Source organism: Delphinapterus leucas, chromosome 11 (genome assembly GCF_059928025.1).
Source record: "Delphinapterus leucas isolate spDelLeu-1000000601 "Yukka" chromosome 11, BTC_Dleu_Yukka2, whole genome shotgun sequence".
Classification (NCBI taxonomy): domain Eukaryota; kingdom Metazoa; phylum Chordata; class Mammalia; order Artiodactyla; family Monodontidae; genus Delphinapterus; species Delphinapterus leucas.
In genome coordinates this window covers 39,724,001-39,746,796 of record NC_143139.1, presented here as the reverse complement: position 1 = coordinate 39,746,796, position 22,796 = coordinate 39,724,001, and the positions used below count along the sequence as shown (strand labels likewise).

At 55.8% G+C, this 22,796-nt stretch overlaps 1 protein-coding gene across 2 annotated transcripts in view; it reads left to right on the top strand.

The window, feature by feature from the left end:
- Positions 1–22,796, top strand: part of FAIM2 (Fas apoptotic inhibitory molecule 2) — a 31,499-nt gene that overhangs the window by 5,669 nt on the left and 3,034 nt on the right. The window contains exons 3-12 of one of the 2 annotated variants that reach the window (XR_016394922.1): positions 604–707; positions 1,125–1,189; positions 2,087–2,140; positions 8,229–8,279; positions 8,613–8,652; positions 9,143–9,180; positions 9,726–9,813; positions 10,106–10,201; positions 11,462–11,699; positions 11,878–11,931. Coding sequence is in view for 1 of the 2 variants with exons in the window: in XM_022572216.3 (XP_022427924.1) it covers positions 604–707; positions 1,125–1,189; positions 2,087–2,140; positions 8,229–8,279; positions 8,613–8,652; positions 9,143–9,180; positions 9,726–9,813; positions 10,106–10,201; positions 11,878–11,931 (590 nt within the window). In the remaining variant the exon portion in view is untranslated. The remainder of the gene's footprint in view (positions 1–603; positions 708–1,124; positions 1,190–2,086; positions 2,141–8,228; positions 8,280–8,612; positions 8,653–9,142; positions 9,181–9,725; positions 9,814–10,105; positions 10,202–11,461; positions 11,700–11,877; positions 11,932–22,796) is intronic. The other variant, XM_022572216.3, reaches the window with a different exon arrangement.

Below are 22,796 nucleotides of genomic sequence, written 5' to 3'. Positions count from 1 at the left end.
TCCAAAAGCCTGAGTTCTGGGACCAGGCCCCCAAACTTCACCCACACCCACATGCCACTTCTTGCCCTTGTCCTGGCTCTGTTTCCCCTCCAGCCTCCCCCAGCTCTGGTTCCCAGCTGGAGCACCAGCAGGTCCACCCCACCTACGAGTCCCCAGTTCCCACCCCCGGGACCTCAGAGCAAGCCGGGGTAGGACCTTTGACTCTGGGATGTGTGAGGTAGCCCTGGGGGAGTGGCTGTCTTTCTCTGATTCTCAGCCACAAGGGAGCCAGAATGTCCAGGAAGGGGGATGGGGGGGGCACAAGAGGGAAGGGCCACATTTGTATGGCAGAGCTTGGGCCCCAGGGAGCCCCCGCTTGGGGTGGGAAGGGGAGATGACTGTTCCTTCTCACACTCAGAACAGGAAAGGTGAGGGGCAACCTGGGAGAGATCTGGGATCTCTGTGGGATGGGATGGGGTGGGGCAGGAGGAGGTTTGAGAATGGGGCTGGAGAGAAGGGCGTTGCCTGGTCCAGAAAGCCAGTCTGACAAAAGGTAGCTCTGAGCCGTTGGGGGTGGTGTTTATGTGTGTGGGAGCGCTCACGGCCCTCCCCCTGCCCATCCAGGCAGCAGCTCTAGCTATGAGAGTGGTTTCCCCACTGGAGACCATGAGCTCTTCACCACCTTCAGTTGGGACGACCAGAACGTTCGCAGAGTCTTCATCAGAAAGGTAACTGCCTCCCCCAACTCTCCCAGACTGGGAAGCTGGGTGGGGGGAGCCTCTCGAGAAGCCGCTGGCCCAGTCTCCTGCCCAGAGGCCATCCCTCTCCCCATCCTTGTGATGCCAACTGACGGCACCTACTGGGAAGTTGGGGTGCCCACTGCCCCCTGCTGCGGCTGAACACGTGGTCTCTTCTCTCCAGATGCCATGGGTGTGGGCTCTGGAGTGTCTTTGCTGTCCTTTCGCCTTGTCCTGGATTCATTCCGATGCCCCCTAAGAAGGAGGGTGGAAGGCCCAGGATGCGGGTCTGGAGGGTAGATGGAGTCGCCAGGAAGTTGGGGTCTCCCTAAGCCTTGCTGGGGGCCTGAGCCTCTCTGGCCCCCAACAGGGCCCCCCAAGCTGAGCGGAACCCCCTCCCACCCCCAGGTCTATACCATTCTGCTGATCCAGCTGCTGGTGACCTTGGGTGTCGTGGCTCTCTTTACCTTCTGGTGAGTTGGCTGTGTGGACCAGCACGTTCCACGGGTGGTGGCGCCAGGTCTCGGCCTGGGGAGGAGGGTCCAGAGTTAGACTGTTCTTAGAACCGTCTGCCTGAAGATGATGGTGCAGGGCAGCGGCCCACCTCATGCTGGGAAGAACCTTAGACCGTGCACAGGGAGAGGTCCTCCGTCCAGCAGGGGGTGGCCCCGTGCTTTCTGGGCCTGCAGGTGTCTGTGAAGCAGTCGTTCCTCTCAGATGCAGCGGCCCTACACCTGGGCGCATCCAAGTCTCAGCCTGAGACTGGGAGACTGTGGCTGGAGCTCCTTCCCCCACCAGGGGTGTGGTCTCTCCTTTCTTCCTCTCGGAGTCCTGTGAACTGGCGGGTGGGGCAGGGGGTGGCGGGGGATGGCGGGGGGTGGCGGGGGGTGGGGGGGTGGGGGGTGGGGGTTGGGGGGGTGGGGTGGGGGTGGGGTGGGGGGGTGGGGGTGGGGGGGTGGGTGGGGGGTGGGGGTGGGGGGGTGGGGGTGGGGGTGGGGGTGGGGGGGTGGGGGTGGGGGTGGGGGTGGGGGGGTGGGGTGGGGGTGGGGGTGGGGGGGTGGGGGTGGGTGGGGGGTGGGGGTGGGGGTGGGGGTGGGTGGGGGGGTGGGGGTGGGTGGGGGCTGGGGGTGGGGGTGGGGGGGGTGGGGGGGTGGGGGTGGGGGTGGGGGTGGGTGGGGGGGTGGGGGTGGGGGTGGGTGGGGGTGGGTGGGGGGGTGGGGGTGGGGGTGGGTGGGGGTGGGTGGGTGGGGTGGGGGTGGTGGCGGGGTGGTGGCGGGGGGTGGGGGGGGTGGGGGGGGCAGGTGCAGATGTTGAACTAGAAATGGAGGCAGAGGGTAAATTCTGATTCTCTCTCCCTCCCTTCTCTGCAGTGACCCCGTTAAGGACTATGTCCAGGCCAACCCAGGCTGGTACTGGGCGTCCTAGTAAGTATACCCAGGCCCCTTCCCAGAACACCCTCCACAGCCAAGGTGGGAAATCTCCGCTGACAGAATCCCAGCCCATGACCTCTCCGCATCCCATAGGAACTGCCTCATAAGAGCATGGCCAGAAGGGGCCTTCTGGGGTGTGTGGAGCTGAGGGGGAGGGGAGGAGATGGGCGTTGGTTCTGGTGCCTGCCCAAGGAGGAAAGGGTGGAACTGGGGTCATGGCTAGGGAGACCCAGACCTTGGCTTGGAGGAGAGGGGGGCTGGGACACCTTGGCCCACACTAACGATAATGTCGCTACTCAATATTACCGTAGTTGTTACTCATGCTTGTGAACTATTAATCGTAAGAGCTACCACTTATAAATGCCTAATAAGGGCTGGGCATTGTTCTACGTGCTTGATATGCAGTGTTGCATTCACTCCTCAGAAAACTAAGTCTCAGAGAGGTTGAGTAATTTGCCCAAGGTCACACAGGTAGGCAGTGGTAGAGCTGGGATTCAAACCCAAGATTCAGGTTGAGGCTTGTACTCTTAATCCCTCTACTTGGCAGACTCCCTTCCCCTCGAGCAGTTGGCTTCTGCTTATATACTCTACTCTTTAAGGAGCATGGCAGGTAACTTGAGAGGTTATTCTGACCCTCCTATGCGGGCAATTAAGGAGTCATTCTGGATACTTCCAGGCCGGACCACCCTGTTCAAAGCAGAGCTACTGTCAGCAAAGTCTCCCTCAGCACCCACTGTGAGCCCAGGCCAGAACTGGAGCTGGTGGAGAGGAGGCCTCTGCAGGGGAAGGTGGTGGGCATACAAGGCAGCCTGTGAAAGAGCAGCATTCAGAGGAGGGGGAGCCCTCAGTCCATGTCAGCGGGTGCACCTCAAAGGATGAGCCAAGGGGCCTGGGGACTGGGGTGACTTAAGCAAAAGCTTGGGAGTGGGAGCGCACGTGGTACGTTGGGTAAATTAGGGACCAGGCTGGTGGAGCACTGCAAGGCTCCGTGAGGGGAATCGGGACATCCCAGAGAGAAGCGAGGCCTTCCGGGGTGGAGGCTCTGAATGTCCACCCAAGGAGCTTGCACACTACAGCTGTCCCAGGCCTGTTCCTGGATGGGGGTCTGGTGGGAACGTAGGCTCAGCCCAGAGCCTCCTGGACCACCCGAGCCCAGAACAGTCCCAGAGTGGGCCTCAAGTTAACAAAAGCCAGCCAAAGCCTGACAGGAAGGAGACATCCTGGCCTCTGGGGCTCCCCGGAGGAGTGGAGGAGAAGCTCAGCCAAGTTGGGGATCCCAGGGGAGGAGACATTCACACCCAGAGCCTTTCTTAGGGCACAGGACAGAGGGCCTGTCTGCAGACCAGGCAGGGAGGCGGGCGTCTTGGGGGACGGGGGGCACTGCAGGCTAAAACTGATGAGGCCCCAGGGACTGCCACCCCGGCCAGCCCCCGTGGCGGGTCGGCATGGCTCCCAGCACATCAGCACCGCCTGGCAGCCTCTGCGCCCTGCCACCTCGGGAATGCGGTCCCCAGGCCCCTCGTCAGGCCTCCTGCGGGAGGGTCTTTGGGACTCTGTGCCCTAAGCAGATGGTGGCAGGGGGACGGTCCAAGAATAAGCAGGCTCTAGAATTGAGGGCAGAGTCCACCCCACTGAGAATGGTGTGAGAATTTGACCTCTGAATGGTGAGAGGTCCTTCCTCCTCAGCATCTCCAGGCAGAAAACAGATGCTGTCCCAGACTCAGGGGTGGGTGGGTGTGGAGAGAAGTCGGAAGTGGGCATGGACCGTGTGCTTTCCATGGAGCGTCGCAAAGCCTTAAAGGTGCTTGGGAATTCACCACCAAGATGCTGCCCTGTTCTCTAGAAAGCCAGCCTGTTGCTCTGCCCCATCCTGCCCCCTCCCCACATCGCTATACAGTCCTGAGTCTGCCTCTGGGTGTGAGACCTAGTGGGTCTCACGTCCTCCAAATACCAAGCCCTTAATAGCAGTAAGAATAAAGCAGGTCTTTTTCTGTGTATGAAGCACTGTGCCATGTGATTTGCAGATATTCTTCATTTGATCCTTAACAACAGCCCTACGAGGCAGATACAGTTATTATCCCCATTTTTTTTTTTTAAAGAAGATGTTGGGGGTAGGAATTTATTAATTTATTTATTTTATTTTTGCTATGTTGGGTCTTCGTTTCTGTGCAAGGGCTTTCTCTAGTTGTGGCAAGCGGGGGCCACTCTTCATCCCGGTGTGCGGGCCTCTCACTATCGCGGCCTCTCTTGTTGCAGAGCACAGGCTCCAGACGCGCAGGCTCAGTAGCTGTGGCTCACGGGCCTAGTTGCTCCGCGGCATGTGGGATCCTCCCAGACCAGGACTCGAACCCGTGTCCCTTGCATTAGCAGGCAGATTCTCAACCACTGCGCCACCAGGGAAGCCTTATTATCCCCATTTTATACATGAGAAAATTGAGGCTCAGTGAGAAGAGGTTGCTTCCTAAGCAGCAGAGCCAGGATTGAACCCTGTCTTTCTGATTGAGAAGCTCATGCACTTCCCCTCCATGCTCTGCTGCTTCCCCACAGCCTGGGACTGGTCCTGGAGCATCATAAGTTGGGGGAGGACACTGGGTTTGGACCCTGGCCTCCACCTGAGCCTCTGCCTTGGTCTTGACATTCTGTAAACAGACCACGGCTCTAGCTCAGGCCCTGAGGCCCAGGCTCTGACAAGCAAGTCTGTCTTTCACTTCTTCTGTGATTTATTCTTCGCTCCCTGGGATGGCAGCCTTCCAGCACCACCCCCTGCCCCCGCCCACTCTTTCTGCAGGCCCCAATCATCTCCCTCAGTGGGCTCTCCCCTTATTGTCTGATTGCTCCCTCTGAGCCTTGGCAGCGGGAACTGCGGGCCTCCCTACCGTGCGGGGGAGGAGTAAGGGCTGTGGGGTGGAGGTGGGGGGACCAGACAGAGGAGGAAAAGTGTGAGACCAGACTTGGGGGAGGTGGGTCCGAGCCTCTCCAGGAAGCTGTCAGTTAGCCAGGTTCTAGTTATAATAATAACAACTCCCATCTTCAGGTCCCTACCCAGTGCCAGGCTCTGTGCTCAAGGCTGGACTGCATGCTCTCATTCAGTCCTCGCTACAACCCAGTGAGTTGGTACCAGCATTCCCGTTTTACAAAGCAGGAGGCTGGAGCTCTGCAGTTAAGTAGCTGTTCAAGGTCACATGATGGTGGTGGCAGAGCTGGGATGTGAAATGAGGGTCAGGCTCCCAAACTGGCCCATACGCTCCAGGTCGTCCGTCCCTCTGCCCTTCCTCCCGACCACTCGTCTTGAGGGTTGAGGAGCTCTGGACCAGAGAGAAAAGGAGGCTGGGCCCTGCCCTCAGGAAGCTTCCAGTCTGGCCAGGGAGACAGGCCTCACAACCAGGATACACATAGACAAGGGTATTATTATTATTATTGTTGTCGAAGTGACTGGTGACTCAAGGGAGACAGAAAGAGAGCAGATGCTGGGGTATTTCTTAACAACTGGGGCAGGACGACTCCACTGTTCCTAATGGAACAGGATGGCCTGCAGCCCTGGCCCTGGCACTGAGAACCCCTCCATCACTGTGACAGCAGTGATGCATCATTTGAGAACTACTGAAGAATAGGAGAGGGTGAAGATGGAGGGCTCCTATTTACCAAATCCAATAGGCTCGTCTCAACCCCTACATTCCCTGTGCTTTCACATTTCACCCAGAAATAATTAAAGATTGCCTAAGCCGTGCCAGGCCCTGGGTTGGACAATAGGTTGTTCCAGGTGCTACATCTGGGTGGGGATAAGATGAGCAGACCCATGGGGTGTGGGGTGCAGGCTTTGGTTGAGTTATGCCCGTGGTGCACAGAGGAAACCCCTCCAGCCTCAGCCCCAGGCATCCTCGCCAGTCGGTCCTTTCCAGTGGGGGCAGAGAGCGGTGGGCACACTGTGAGGGTGCAGAGGGCAATGAGGGTAGATGGAGGGGCGGAGTGCGGTGCCGGATGGGCTGGGGAGGTAGGCCGGGGGGGCGGATCAGGCAGGGCATCACCAGGTCTTTGGAATTTTAAACAGGAGAGTCACATGATGGGATCTGCCTATAGCTTGGAGAGTGGAAGGCAGGACTGGAGGCAGAAGGACCAGATAGACAGAGATGACCCGACCTAAAAGGGTGGTCGTGGGGATGGAGAGAACGGGACAGATTTGAGAACTGCCTGGGTAGAGGATCAGCAGGTCCAAGTGATTAGCTGGGCATGGCAGGGTGAGAGTCAAGGCTGACCGAGGTCGCTGGTTGGGTGACTCGGAGGCTGCATGACATCCTCTGCAATAGGGGATGCCGGAGAAGGAGCAAGGAAGAGGGCAGATTCGGCTCTAACCTGCTGCCTAACAGCCGTGTTTGCCCAGTAGGCAGTTGGTTATTCAGGTCTGAGTTTGAGAAGGAAATTCTAGATCAGAAATATGGTGTGTGAGTCATGAGCATCTGCCTGATAAAGGGAGTCCTAGGAATGAGTGAGCCTACCCAAGAGGATCATGAAGGGAGACAGTCTGATGGGAGAGACCCTGTGCTGAAGGAGATGGAGAAGGAGTGACCAGGGAGGTAGGAGGGGACCCAAGGCTGTGTCATTGTGGGACCAGGGAAACAACGAGAGAGATCAAATGTCAGCATGTCCAGGTCAGATAAGGATGGACAAGTGTCAGTTGGACTCAACAAAGTCATAGTGATGTGACAAAGCCAGCTCTCATTAAGTGGGACAGGGGCTGGTTTGTTAAGTTGAGGAGTAATTGTGAGTTGGAGAAGGTGCCGTGAGTGGAGACAACTTTTTCAAGAAGCTTGGCTGTGAGGGTGGATAAAGTGGCAGTAGCTGGAGCCGGGAAAGATGTTGGTTAAAGATGGAGAACAGCTGAGGAGGTTTGTGAGGGAGAAGATGTAGCAGTCGATGGCAGGGCAGTTGAGGGTGTGGGACCCAGAGGCTTGGGGGGATTCACCTGGGATGGGAGGAGGGACAGGAGGAAGGACACATAGATGCATGACGTGATGTTTGCAGGTGGCAGGCAGGGAGCCAGTGGAGCCCCCCACCTCATCTCGAATCTTTCTGGGACACATCAGGCCAGACCAGGCAGGAGAGTGAGGCAGCCTGGGAGGTTTGCAGATGAAGGAGGATGGTTGGCATTGTTGCTGTAGGGGATGGGTGAGAGAACCGAGGAGGGAGATGGGGAAGGATGACAGGTGCCATGTGTTGAGGGCACACTGAGAGCTGGAGACCATGCATTGGTGTTGGCACCAATCTAGGTAGACATGAGCATGCCCCAGCCTTGGGTCTTCAGCCCTCATGTCCCACCTCCTGGACTGGCCTCCACCTCCACTGCTCTCCAGAAAATCCTTAATCCTCGACCCCTGTCTCTGGGTTTCACCTGAGCTTCCTGCCAGTCTCCCAATGGATACGGCCACCTGATCCAGAAATTCATGCCACAGGTACTTCTTGCTGTGCCAGGTGCTGGCAGGACAGACAAGATCATTGTAGGTAGTGACAGGGCCAGGGAAAGGCCTAAAGGAGGCAGTATGGGGTAGTGGTTATAAGCTAGGACTCTGGAGGAGAATGCCTGTGTTCTAACCCTGCCTCTGCCATGTGGTAGCTGTATGACCTTGGACAGCTCACCTGGCCTCACTGTGCCTCAGTTATAAAGTGAAGAACGTGCTTCCTAGAGAAGATATGAGGGTTATATTCGCTAATCCTCATAAAGCATGTAGCCCTCTGCCTGGCATATAGAGAACACTGTATATGAGCTTTTCAAAATATATATAAGTAATAAGATATTGTCTGGGGGGAACCACTTTGCATTGGGTGGTCAGCTACCACATGGCACCCAAGATTCAGTATTTCTAGAAGCAGGCTCATCTTACTCCCCTTCCTTTCTTTTGGAATTACACCATCGCCCTGCCCATTGCAAGGTTCTGAGATGATCGTGCACTTAACCAACCCCTGCCCCTGGCCCGTGGCAGCCTGCTTGGTGCCCTGTGGGCAGGGGTGGCAGAGAGTGGGGCGAGCAGGGGCCTGGGTGGAGGGCCTTCAGGGGCGGCCAGCTCTCGCATCCGTCTGTCTCTCACAGCGCCGTCTTCTTCGCGACCTACCTGACCCTGGCCTGCTGTTCTGGACCAAGGTATGATGACGGCTTGAGGAGCAGCATGGCTGTGGGAACGTGAGCAGGACCTTGGAAGTCCTGGCCCCAGTCCTGCTTGCCGCCAGTGCACCCCTAAGACGGCCCCATCCTTCTCTGGGCTCCATCAAGCAGGCCTGCCCCTCCCTCCTTTACTTGGCACCTCGGGGTGGGGGGTAGGGTGAAGGCACAGATGGGGGCACATGGGGATGTGGCTGAAGGAAGAAGCTCCGAGGAGTGGGGATGAGTTTGTCGGAGAGCCCTCTTACGGCATGACCCAGCCTGTGCTGCAGGCACGCCCCCTCTCTCCTCTGAACTCGGTGGCTTGCCTTACAGGAGGCATTTCCCCTGGAACCTGATCCTCCTGACCATCTTTGTAAGTGATGTGGGGACAGATACTGAGTGGGGATGGGGGGAGGAGAGTTGAAGGGTGAGCTTCGAGGGCTAGGAGTTGGAGGTAGCTGATGTGCGGTCACTGGGGGTGGCAGGGGTATTTTCGCCCCACTTCTTCTGCAAAGACACCCCACCCTCTCTTTCCAAATAGCCTTTCTCTCCCCACTCCATCCACTCCCTCTTTCTGTTGTGATTTTGTTTTTAAGAGGTTTGTATGGGGACTCCTAGAGCTATGGATAACAAGAGCTGGGGGTGGGGGGAGGGTGTGAATCTTAGAAAGGGGGACGAGCAGGGCTGCAGAAAAAAGAAAGGGACAGCTGGGACCTCCTTCACCGGGAGAAATCCTGGAGGTAAATGTGTGTGTGAGCAAAGCAGACTCAGAGTTGAGGGGTACACACAAGGGGTGGAGACCCAGGCTGGCCCTTGAAGGTGTCTGGGCCCCCAGCATTCCCTCATCCTGCTTCTCCTTTCAGACCCTGTCCATGGCCTACCTCACTGGGATGTTGTCCAGGTAAAGGGGCCAGGCGGAAGGGGGCTGGCCACACCCCGAGGGGAGCTGCCCCAAGCACAGTCCTTCCGGGGAGCGTTTGGACGGGGGCGGGGGGGCGGTGGGCGTTCAGGCAGGCAGGAGACGTGGGCTTAGAGCGCGCTTCTCCCGCACTCGGCCTCCAGGACCTGGCCAGGCTGGTGAGTGGGGGTGGGAGACGGAGGAGAGCAAGGTGACACCTCTCAAGCTGCAGCTGAAAAGACCCCAGGTTCATGATCACACAGTTCCCTGTAAGCCACCTCCAGGCACCAGCACAACCCCTCCCCACCCCCATTCCCACCTCTTCGAGATCCTTCTAACAGGATTTTGAGTGTGAGCATGTTGGGGAGGGTGGGTCCCAGTAGAAAGGATGAGGAGGCAGAGAGAAGGGGGATCCTGGGAAAGGGGAGAGGCTGGGGGCCAGAGGTCGTGGGATCAGGTCCTGGCAGAAGGGGAGGACCTGGGAGGAGGGCAAGGGGAGACCAGAAGCCCTGCCCTGAAGCCGACGCCCTGGCCTGCCCGTCCTGCAGCTACTACAACACCACATCTGTGCTGCTGTGCCTGGGCATCACGGCCCTCGTCTGCCTCTCGGTCACCGTCTTTAGCTTCCAGACCAAGGTCAGCCCTGGGGCCTTCGGGCTGGGGAAGGTTGGTGGGGGGCGGGTGCGGTGGGCTGCAAGCTTGGATTCCCCAGCTGGGGGAGGTAAAAGGCATGCGTAGTGTCTGGGGAGGCCGCCTGGGATGGGAGGGGGAGGAACAGCGGGTTCTGGGGTGAGCACGGGAAGGTGGCCTGCTGCCGAAGCCTCGGCCTTCTGGCCAGCACACTGCCCAGCCGGGGCCCCCAGGAACGCCGGGCTGCTCTGTGCAGGCCTGAGGGCCCCGGCAGCTGACGCCTGTCCCACCCCTGCAGTTTGACTTCACGTCCTGCCAAGGTGTGCTCTTCGTGCTGCTCATGACTCTCTTCTTCAGTGGACTCGTCCTGGCCATCCTCCTGCCCTTCCGATATGTGAGTCTCCAGGTCTCCCAGCCGGCCCCATGGGGATGGCGGGGGTGGGACTGCCGGCCCGAGGGTGCTATTTCCTCCTACACCCTCCAGGGAAGGCCGCGAGCCAAGGGCTCACAGCCTGCCATCCTGTCCTGCCCCTCCTGGCACCTGCCCTGGGCTGCTTGGCAGTGTAACAAACAACGAAGCGAGGCTTTTCTTGACAGGTCTGGGCACCTGCCCACTCCACAAGCCACATCCGCTTCACCTTTCCCATCTTCTCCACTAGCGGGGAGGTGAGGCCGAGGGGGCGGGCTCAGATCATTTAAACCCTAGGCCGGGGAGGGGGCTCCGGAGCTCCATGGGGCCACCAGGCCCAGAGGGGCCCTGAGGAAGGGCTTCCTGGGCCTCTTGGGGGATCAGTCAAGTGCAGAGAGGCAGGATCTGGCTGTCCAGGCAGACGGGAAATGGGACAGTGGGGCTCCGAGCATACCCCTGCCCCATGAGGGTGTCCATGGGGACAGCTGAATCTCAGCTCTTTAAGAAGTGTCCGGCCTGCCTGGGAAATCCCACTAAGACTGCTCAGGGCTCAGTGACCCATTCCAGGCACTCAGGCTGCTGCAGGTGGAGAAGGGGCAGACTGAGGGCATCACAGGAGGGGGTTTGAACCCTGGGAACCCAAGAGAGCAGCTGTTGGACCCATGCTGAGGGCTCAGGGCTTGTACCTGCCGCGGGCTCCTCTTAGCTACCTCTAGTACGGGGGTCCCCCACTGCCCCTTTTCTGCCGGGCTGAGAGCAGTATTGCTCACTCCCCCTCCGTACCCCATCCTGCCCAGCCCCAGGTTATTGCTTCCCAGTCCAGAACGTCAGGATTGGTTCTGGCATTTCCTTGGCTCTTCCCAGGATCCTGTTGACGAAGGGAGGAGCCGGAGCTGGCCTGGGGGCCCTCTGTGTATCTAGGATGGGGGAGGGGTACAGGAAGGGGCCCCAGAGCTTCCAAGAACACTTTATCGACCCGGGTCAGGCTGATGGAATGCCTGTGTTTCCAGGAGTCTTCTGGGGGAAGGCTCTTCAGAGGGCACGGCTCGTTTGGCACCTCTTGCAAGGTTTCCGCACTCAGCTGGGTGCCCCTGAGGCCTGGGGGGAGCAGAGGTTGGGAAGGGGTGCTGTTCCAGCCTCTGCAGGGAATCCCAGCAAGCACAGCTGGCAGGGATGCCAGATGCCCCCCCAACCCCTGGGCCTAAGTCTTTGTCCCCTTCTACCTGAGCCCCTTTACCCACACAGGCAGAGCCAGGAAGCTCCCGACATGGGGACAGACGGCACAGGGATGAGTCCACACTGGGAGAAGGGCACAGCCTCAGGCCAGACCCAGGCTGGGAGGATGGCAGGGACCCCACAGGATGAGTCACCCTGGGCCAGCCTGAGCCTGGGGCTGTGTGTGGAGGAAAGAAGTGCTGGCCCGTCTGGACCTCCCCTGCCAGCCCTCCAGGATCACTGTTACCCTGGGGCTCCCCCACCCACCGTGAGCACGCAGGGGATTAAGGACCTCTCAGTCTGGGGCAGGGTTGGGGGGTGAGAGAGGGCCCCCACTGGGGAGGTCTGTGCCACACCCTCCATTCTCGGACTGATCCCTTCTCCCTGCCCCTCTGCCGCACTGCCCATCTCGCCATCCTTGAGCCCGTGTTTTGTCTGCCCTGCAGGTGCCCTGGCTCCATGCAGTGTACGCCGTGCTGGGAGCAGGCGTGTTTACGTTGGTGAGTGTGGCCTCCCGGGGGCCCTGCCTTCTCAGCCTCCCACCATCTCCTCAGGTCCCTCCACCATCCCCATCTTCCTCATAGTCCTCTTCTCTGAACCCTTGTGAAGTACCAGTGGGCGCAGAGGGGCTCAGTGCTGTCAGGTCTCTAAGACAGACCAGCTGACCTGGGCAGAGGGGCAAGGAAGGTCGTAACAACAGGATTGATGCTTTAGACAGAGCTGGGAAGAGGTACCCCTGACTCCTGGGGAGGTTCAGTGCTGCTTGTGGGGGTGGGAGAGTGAGGGTGTCCCAGCCGCATGGACCAAGTTAGTCCTTGCTCTGCTGGGAGTAATCTGGGAAGGCTTCTTGGAGGAAGGGAGATCCCAGGTACCCTGTGACAGATGCACTTAGATTGAGCTTGTCCGTGGCTGTCCTCACCAGACTGAGAGTGTTAATGATGATCATTATGGTTATGATAACAATGATAGCTGGTATTTATTGAGCACTTGCTTCTCCCACAGCAAGCTCTGCACACGTACTGAATCCTCACCATAACTCTATAAACTAGGTTCTGCTGTTCTCAGATTAAGATGAGGAGCCTGAAGCTCAGAGACTTTAAATGACTTGCAGACAGCAGACAGCATCCTGGAAGTGGAGGGTTAGACTGGGGATCTGCACAGATGGCTCCAGAGCCCCACTCAGGGTCTGAGGCTAGGTGGGGAAGGGAGTGGGGTGGCTGGAGGCAGATGCCCAGGAGATGAAGGTGACCAGGGGCAGATGTCTGCCTAGAGCAGCCCAACACAGGCCATTTGCTCAGTGGGCTCCCAGCACCTGAATGTGATGGTGCTCCAGGGCAAGCCTGTGTTGGTGACATCTTCTTACGCGGTGGGGTGGCATCCAAGGTAAACATCCACTGCCAGTGGGAGCAGTGACCAGACTCTCCTCTCCCTCACTGTTTTCAGCTCAGCTCAGTCTGGTCAGAGTTCTGGGCTTAATCACAGGTTCCAGAGGCTTATGGCTGACAGAGTGGGGGAGCAGAGATGGGGGGATCTTTGGGGGTGTGGATAGGGATCGAGCCAGGAATGGAGGTGTGGTAGATTCATTCATTCATTTCCACAGGTCTTTATTGAGCACCTACAAAGTGTGAGGTGTGTGCTGTGTGCCCAGGATGCCACAGTCAGCAGGAAGGGCACAGTGCATGGCACATAGTGGCACTCAGTAAATACCTGTGGAGTAAATGGCCTCCAGGCTCAGAAGCTGAGGGCTGGACAGGACTGAAAAAGGGGTCTAGTGAAACTTCAAGCCTCTCATTTTAGAGATGAGAAAACTTAACCCCAAAGAAGTTAAGTGATTTTTCTAAGGTTTCCCTGCAAGATAATGGTAAATCAACTAAGTGTGATTGGCCTTGGTCAAGACTAGGGTGACCAACTTATCCCAGTTTACCCAGAACTTTCCCAGTTTTAGCACTGAAAGTCTCACTTCTTGGGGGAACCCCCTAGGAACTCCAAGGTTGGGCAAACCAGGATGGTTGATCATCCTGCTTCACTAACTTCTCTGGCTTCTGATCAGCACTCTTTCCTGCACACAGTACCTGCTAAAGACAAATTTTGATGAAAAGGTTGGGGTGGGGGCGTGTCGGCTAGGAGGAAAGGAAGGAGGGTCAGACTGAGGGGAGGGAGACTGGGGAGGCCTCAGAGGACAGCGTTTGCCAGGGACAAATGGAAGAAGAGGGGTCCGTGCCGGGCAGAGTGGGAGGAGGGCGAGGGCTGATGAAGGGTCAGGGAGTTTACTTGGCTTCGCGCTGATCAGGATACAGCACGTGTGTCAGCTATACGGGGAGGCTGTGTGTACAAGTCGGGTTGGATGAACAGTAATCCTTTAAATTTCTTTAATAACCCCTTGCATTATTAGAATAATAAAAATAATCCCAACCGTCTGTTCCACCCTTTACATTTTACAAAGCACTTTCACACCTATTACCTCACTGGATCTCCGTCACAACCCAGGGAGGGAGGTAGTGCTGCTGTTAGACCTGCTTTCTACATGTGAAGACCCGCTTTCCACATCTGAAGTCCCGGGTGTTAAGGAGCTGGCACAGGGTCCCACCTCCAGTAAGGGGCAGATTTAGGACAGGACGCAGGTGTCCTGTGCCCAGCCTGGTGCCATTGCCAGAACCCCCATCGTCCCCCTCAAAGAGGACAACTTCTGTTGGCTTGAAGTGGGGAGAGGCTGGGGTGATCTCTCCAGCAGTGTTCCCCCTCCCTCTCTCGCACCATCAGTGTTGCCCTCGCTACTGGATTATCTCCATCTGCGTAGAAACAGGCTGTAATTTCTCCCAACTGAAAAAACAGCAACACACAAAACACTCTTAATCCACATCTCCCTCTAGCCCCCCCAATTAGAGCAAAGCTCCTTAAAATGGAATCTACACTCTCTCCAATTCCTCTCCTCCCTTCCTCCCTTCTCTCTACTCAGTCCTTCTCCCGTTCTCTCTTACCCTCTTAAAAACGCTCTCTCCGAGGTCCACAATGGCCTCCCTGTGACTGAATCCAGCTGTCATTTCTCAGTCCTTATCTTGCTCGACTCTCAGCAGCATTTGATACAATTGCTCATTCTCTCCCCCCAGAAGCATCTTCTTCACTTGGTATCCAGGCACCAGCTCTCCTGGTTTTCCTCCTGCTTCCCGGGTCGCACTGGAGGGCTCTGGGGCCATGGACCGTCCACACTCACTCCCTAGGGGATCTCAGACTGTCTCAAGACTTTGAATACCATCTTTTATGATGATGACCCTAAATTTTACATCGCTAGCCTGGAATCCCACACTAGACTTGCCAATTGCCTACTCCGTGTCCACACTTGGAAATCTAATGGGCACCTCAAACTTAATGTGCACGGAGTTGAGCTCCTGCTCTTCCCCTGAACCCCTGCTCCTCCCACAGCCTTCCTTGTTGCTGTAAGTGGCAGCTCCATCCTTTCAGTCACTCAGGCCAAATGCCTTGATGACACCTCGACTCCTCACTCTCCCCACGCCCCACAACTGGCCCAGCAGCAAATCCGGTTGGCCTCACCTTCTATCTAGAATCTGATTGCTTCTCTCCACCTTCACGGCTACTTCCTGGTCCATGTCGCCATCACCTTCCACCTGGATTCTTGAAATGGCCTCGCACGGGTGCTGCCCCTACAGTCTGTGTCCCACACCACAGCAGCTAGAGTGATCCTGTTAAACATTGATGAGGTCAGGTCATTCCTCCGCTTGGCCTCCAGCAATCGCTCTCCACTGCCTGCAGGCCCTCCCTGACCTCACGGCCTCCCGTCGCCCACTCTGCTGCAGCCACGCTGGCATCCTTGCTGCTCCTGAGGACGGCAGGCTCACTCCCAGCCCGGGGCCCCTGCACCCAAGGTTGCCTCTGTCTGTTCCTTCCCATCTGCTCACAGCTCCCTCTCTCCCCTCCTTCAAGTGTTTGCTTTATTTACAATCTCTTGTGCTGAGCGTGTACACGCGCACATGCAGGCATGCACACACGTTGCTCCCTACACCCCCGTTTCTCCATAGCACGTCTCATCCTCTGACATACTACATATTTTTCTGGTTTATTTATTGTTTGTCCCCGTGCAGCAGAATTTGAGTTCCTTGAAGGCAGGGATTTGGGTCTGGCTTGCTCATCGCTGCATCCGTGGTGCCTAGAACAGTGCATGGCGCACAGCAGGCACCCCTGGATGTTTGCAGAATGAACAGACGCCTGAGAGGCCAGGTCTGGCTGAGGCACTGTCAGAGTGAGGCAAAGAAAGCATGGGTGCATCGCTGACTTAAGCGTCAGTCTTCTGTGAGTCACGGGGGCGGGGGAGGAACCACTGCGCCTAATTACCTGTTAATGTCTCATTAGGGGAGCAATGCTCCGACAGTTTGGGGCTCATCCTGCAGTTTATGTAAACAATGGTTAGGAGCACGTGGTGTCAATGCCCCAGTCCCATCTCCTGCCCTCTGCCACCTGGCTCAAAGGAGGGACGACCTGCAGCCCATCCCCTGGGTCCCATGGCCTGGGGAGAGTTGAGGAGGGGCTGCTAGACTCATTCCACTCCCTCGTCTCAGTGTCAGGTGGATGGAGACCCACAGAGGCCCAGCCCCATGAGAACTAAGGTCCCCATTCCTCCCCGTTGAGCTCAAGTCAGAAGGTCCTTGACCTCAATCTGATCCTGCTTCCAGCATCACTTCTGTCCTTTGGAATCTGGTCCTGTAGCTTCAACCCATCCCCAGAACCAGTGCCCAGCACCCCTGGTCTCTCCATCTGCCCATCTGGCATCTCCTACCCTAGCCGATGGAGAATTCTCAGCACCATGAGGGGCCGTTCCCGCACTGCAGCTAGGCAAGAATGTCACTCAGCGATCCCTATCCTCCTTGCTGCCTCGAGGAGGATGTATGAGAGAAGGGGGAAGAGAAGTGTCAGAGGAGGGCCCAGATCCCAGTGAGCCCCACCCCAACCCCCAGCAGCCTGGGCCTTGGAAGGGCTGTGAGCAGCAAAAGATTGTCTCCTAGAGACCTCAGCCCCTCCCCTGAAGGACCCTGCCATCTTTGAGAGCAGGGCCACCCAGATGGACTAGTCTGAGACTGGGGAGGTGGGGATCCAAGTCCTCTTAGGGCCGTGGTCCTGCCTGCAGGAACGGGCCCCTCCTCGGCCTCACCCCGACTGGCCTTGGCACGTTCTCAAGAAGCTTGGGTTTTCTCCCTCACCCTACCACGTAACCCCCCTCTAGGCACTAGACTCAGATGCCAGCGGAAGTGGGTGAGTCAGCCGAACGGTACTGGCCTCAGGCTGGCCCCATCCTCCTCTCCCGTCTAGTGCCCTCTCCTGGAGTGCTTTTCTGTAGGAGCCCATGGAAAGTGAGGCAGAGGAACATGAGGGCTGGGCTGGGTGATGAGGCAAGGTGGAGGGGTTTGGACAGAGCAGGAGGGTTGAGGCAGGGAGAGGGGGAGAGAGAGAGAGAGAGCGAGGGAGCACAGGTGGCGCCCAGGGCCTGGCCAGCTGCTTTCCTGCAGGGACTGAGCCTCTTTGCCTACATGACTCTGGGCAGGTTGCTCTGCCTCAGAGTTGGTCCTTCTTTGGGGAAGCTAAGCCTCCCAGCCAATTAAATCAGGAAGCCAAGCCTGGATACCTAGGGAAGAAACCAGGAATAGGACTTTAGAAATTAGGTGATGGGCCCAGTGGGAACAGAACTCTCTCCTGCCTGCCCCATCTGGCCAGTTTGAGGACCTCAGGAAACATCAGTCTCTATGCTTTAAGGAAGATTAGTGAGAAGCCAGATTAATGAATAGGAGAGCGGCTGAGAGATGATTAGTTAGGAGGCCACTGCAGTGTCCCAGAGTCAGGGATGGGGTGGCACGGAGAGCCTGTGTGGTCAGTACTGGATGCGTCAGGCCCTGATGGTGTTTGGATGAGTGAAGCTTGGATAGGAAGATGCTTTGTTTGTAGAGGTGCTGGGCCTCCAGTGCTGGGTATTGACTTCTGACCATTGAGGGGACACACACAACCATCTGCTCTCAGTTCCTAGAAGAAAAGGAACACTGAGACTGTGAGCCCTCAGAGTGACAGGGACCTCCCTGCGCTGAGACCCAGAGAGAGCATACCCAGACACACACACCACACACATGTACACACTACACACACATACATACTACACACACACACCACACACACATACACACCACGCACAGACACCATACACATCACACACACACCACACACACATACATACTACACACGCACACCACACACATACACACCACACACTACACACACAGACACCATACACACGTCACACACACCACACACACATACATACTATACACACACACCACACACATGCATACCATACACACGTCACACATACACACCACACACACCACACACGCCATACACATGTCACACATACACACCACACACATACATACTACACACACGTACACACCACACACACGCATACCATACACGTCACACATACACACATCACACATACACACCACACACTCATACACACACCACACATGCATGCACTGTTGGCCACCAAGCTGGATGAAAGCCCCATTTTCCTGACTCTCAGCCCAGCATTCTTTCTACTCTGTCTCCTTGTCCATTTCACAGATGGGAAGATAGAGGCCTAGAGAGGTCCCCCCACAGCAGGAGGGCCCAGAGAGGCCTTCTCAGCCTCTGTCACCCTGAGGCTAGGCTTTGGGTGGTTACTTCCATTCAGCCCCAACAGGGAATCTGTGTGTCCTGTGAATCTTCCCACAGCATGTGAGGGATTTGGGGAAGAGACTCCAGTCTGCCCCCACCCCACCCCTTACCCTGCTTTTCTAGTGGGGGCTGTGATAGATGCCCTGCCTTCTTCAAAGTTAGAGAAGCACTTTGGAAAGTAAAAACGGCTACACAAACCCAAGGCAGGGGTATCACTTTATTTTAGACTCATCTTTATTTCATTCAGAGTTTAGAGACTCTTTTGCCTCAGTGGTTTACATGAGCCTGAAAGATCCAGTGAGAACCTTCTCTGTCCTGCCACCCACCCTCAGCCACCACAACAGCCCTGATGCCCACCCGAGGCCTCATCTGAACCCACTCGAGATTGAGTGGATTCCTCTGAGGGTGGCAGGAGGGAGGGTGGATTGACCAGTAATTCCTCCTTCGGGGGGAAAGTGCACTCGTGTCCCCCTCCTGGACCTCACCTCAGTCTCAGTTCCTGAGACACTAATCCTCCGAAACCAATGCCCTGCTCAAACCAAGCCTTTCAAACCAACACCCTGACCTGGAGAAGGTGAAAGAAGCCCCCCAGCCCCAGTGCTGTTAGACTGAGGGAGGGGTGATTCAGAGTCCCTGTAGGGAGCAGGGCAGGGGAGCATCTACACAGGCATACAGGGGCAGAGCCGGGAAAGGTGCTATCAGGAGGGCCAGGGGGGCTCTTCAGGTGGCCACGTGCACCCCACCCAAACCACAGTCAAGGCCTAGCTCATCTTACCACTGTGACCTTTGGGCAAGTTACTTGATCTCTCTGTGCCACATCTTAAAATGAGGCTAATATTAACTATCTCACAAGGCTGTGGTAATGCTTTATAAGATAATATATGAACAGAAAAAAGAAAACAGCCTAGCACCTGGAACATGGTAGTCTCTCAACTACCATGGTAGCTTTCACCCTTATTGTAAATGTTAACCGTATAATTCAGAACACCAGATTTTGGAGCACAGTAGCTGGGTTCAAATCCATTCTCTGCCACATTCGAGCTGTGTGGACTGATCAAGTCATGTTACCTCTCTGTGCTTCTGTTTCCTTATCCATAAAATGCAGATAATAATAGTACCCACCTCGTAGGTTGTGACTTTTCAGTGAATTAATATACGCAAAGCAGTCAGAAAGTGCCTGGCATGTCATCAGTGATCAATAATATTACCTGTTAGTAGTAGTCAGTTGCCTAAGGTCATAGGCAAGCTTTGAACCCAGGTCTATGCGACTTCCCAGTCCGTGCTCTTAAGCACTGTATCACACGCACGCCCTTCCTCTTTCACATACCTTTTCACACTGCTCCCCTTTTATCTTGGGCCAGACTTTCTGGTGGCTCACACGGCTGCCAGACCCTGTTCCTTTGGTGGTGGTGACCCACCTGGGAGTGCTCCCCAGGACCCAGGGCTGCATGCAGAGGTCGTCTGTGCCATTTCAACTTTTGACACCCAGGTTGCTGAAGACAAGAGAAGTATCTTCTATGGGCCCCAGACGAGTCTCCACTCAGCTCCCCTCTCCTTGTCCTGCACCCAACCGAGGGCACAAGGGCTTAAAGCTGGTAGTCTCTTTTCTCTGGAATCCTCAAAGCCCATGCTTAGGGCTTCCCTGGTGGCGCAGTGGTTGAGAGTCCGCCTGCCGATGCAGGGGACACGGGTTCGTGCCCCGGTCCGGGAAGATCCCACATGCCGCGGAACCGCTAGGCCCGTGAGCCATGGCCGCTGAACCTGCACGTTGCACAGACACACACACACACACACACACACACACACCACACCCCACCCCAAAGCAGTGTCAGTCACATGGTGGAAACAGAATGGGATTGTCTGTCCTCTCGGCTGTGTGAAGTGGGCGAGTCATTTATACTCTCTGGGCCTCAGTCTCAGCTCCATGATGGAGATGATCGTGCAATACCTGTCCCAGGGGATTATGGGGACAGTTAAATGAAAGCGTTCACAAACTCTTCTTTTGTGTTACTTTAACCCTTCTCTTAGTTTTTTCTAATATAATGTATGAATACACTTATTCATATATTTCATTTTTTAAAATCTTAAATGATATAGATAAAGCAAATGTCATTTGGCTGTGTAACAGCTGTGGTCAGTTGTCTCTCCTTCCAGACCTCTCTGTATGCATTTTATAGATATATGCTATGTAGACCCCTATAACATATAGTTTTGTGAGGTTTTTTTGTTACATAAAGGGGCTCACGTGATTTGGATTTTTCTGCAAGTTGTGCTTTTCTCACAAGAGTGTATATCAGAGATGTTTCTGCTTCAGCACTGCTGCCCACAGTTTACTTAACAATCCCCTGGTTGATAGAGGTTGGGTTTGTTTCCAGGGTTTCACTGTTAGAACCTAAGCTGCCGTGAACAGACTTGGGTGTGCTGCTTTGAGCCCTTATGCTGGCATTTCTGTAGCATGGACATGGTCCACGTATAATTTTTATGCTGATTCAACACATTGCAACCCCAGCTTTTTGTATTCAGTGCCTGTTTGTTGGTGGCTCTGAGCTGCCCTTTCCATGGCATGGCTCCCCCAGAGCCTCTCAGCCTCATCTCTGGGAGGACAGCAGACATAAGCCTGGACGAGGCAGGGTCAGGCCGAGTGTATGGCCGTGGGACCCTGACCGGGTGCAGCCCTGGCCAATAAGGTGAACCAGGAAAGTTTGCCTTTGTCTCCTCTGCCCTCTGTGCGTGCTTCCTCCCACCCTTCAAGCCCACCCTCCCCCCTTCTCTGTTGGAATGTAGGAGACAGGTAATCTGGTTCCAGCTAGATAAATGACCATCAGCAAGTCACTCACCTGCTCTGAGACTCCTTTCCTCATATTTAAAATAATAAGGGTGAATATCCACCTCCTAGAGTGAATTGGGCAAGTGAGATAAAGGACTAGCGTGCGAAAAGACGGTTCAGATGTAAGTTAGTAGCATCCTCGTCCAGCTCCTGCCTCTTGCCCCTGACCCAGATGCCCCTCCTTCAGGGTCTTGTATCCAGTTGCCTCGCAACTCAAGCACCTGCTGTCCTCTTTTTTTGTTTTTTATGACTTTGGCAGGATTGGGGAATTTTTTTTTTATAAATTTATTTATTTTACTTATTTATTTTTGGCTACATTGGGTCTTCGTTGCTGCGCGCAGGCTTTCTCTAGTTGCGGCGACCGGGGGCTACTCTTGGTTGCGGTGCACGGGCCTCTCATCACGGTGGCTACTCTTGTTGCGGAGCACGGGCTGTAGGCGTGCGGGCTCAGCAGTTGTGGCGCACGGACTTAGTTGCTCCTTGGCATGTGGGATCTTCCCGGACCAGGGCTCGAACCCGTGTCCCCTGCATTGGCAGGCGGATTCTTAACCACTGTGCCACCAGGGAAGTCCCCTGCTGTCCTTTTAGGTGTCAGTGGTCAATCTGGTTGTTGGCTCTCAACTGAGATCTTAGCTGCCAACTACAATGTTAACTATGACCAAGATATCTGTTCTCAGCCAACATGTTAGGGAACAGCGCTCATCACCCAGGGAGATTATCAAGTTACTTTCCCCTATGTGAGGGCATGCTCGTAATGTAATCTCTGATCATGTCTTTTGCTTTCATGTTCCCTACAACATAGTAGATGCTCAACAAATGCTGCTGGGAATAAATGAATGGAAAGCCTTCAGCTGGCTTACAGGCATGAGGTTGCAGTGATGGGTGTTACTGGGCAGTGGGGTTGAAATTTGTGGCAGGCTCTCGCAGATAGCCCATGTAGATAAGCATCCATGGCCATTGGCCAAGGACAGGGGCAGAAACCATTTCATTCCTCTTTTCTCCAAGAGAAAAGCCAGCTGGCTGTTCTAGGAGGCTCCTTGGAGAGGCCACCCCCAGACCGGGTCAGGTCCAAGCCTTCTAGTTGAGAGATTCAATTTCATTAGCTCACCCAGGGGTGACCGGGCTCTGGGAAATCAACCAAGCAAGTGACTGATTGGTAAGCCAGATCAGCAGTTTATTAACTTATGCTGGCAGCCGTGACAGCAGCCGGTAGCATTGAGTCAGCCCCTCTCCTTGCCTGTTCTTGGCTACAGAAGGAAACTTTACCTGGCAATCCAAATCAAACTGAGAAGGAACAGAGTAGAGTGGAGTAAAACGACACTAAAGAATAACTATAGTTGATGACACATATGCTGTGATACATTTACCCTCAAAACCACACCATGGTGTGGTTGTCATTACTGTCCCATTTTGCAGGTGAGGACACTGAGGTCAAGTGGGTGATGGCTCCAAGGTATAGAAGCCCAAACCCAGGCGTTCCGGCTCCGGTCCTGTGTTCTCATGCCCTGAGCAGGGCCCCCTCAGCCCTGGCTCTGGTTCTCCATTTGCCTGCTGTTAAGGCTACACAGCTTCCCTAGTGACATTTCCGCCTCCTTGCTGAGTGGCAGGAGACCTGAGTCTCAGCAGCAGCGCACACAGGTTCTCAAGAGGGCACCTCTCCTTCTGCAGATATAACAATAAAACTGCACCATTAGCCACCATTCATTAAGTGCTTACCGTGTGTCAGGCACCTTGCCAGGCACCTTGCACGCATTAGCTCACTCTCACAACATCCTCAGGAGGCAAGCACCCTCATCTCCCTTCTGCCGAGGTGGACTCACGGGCTCA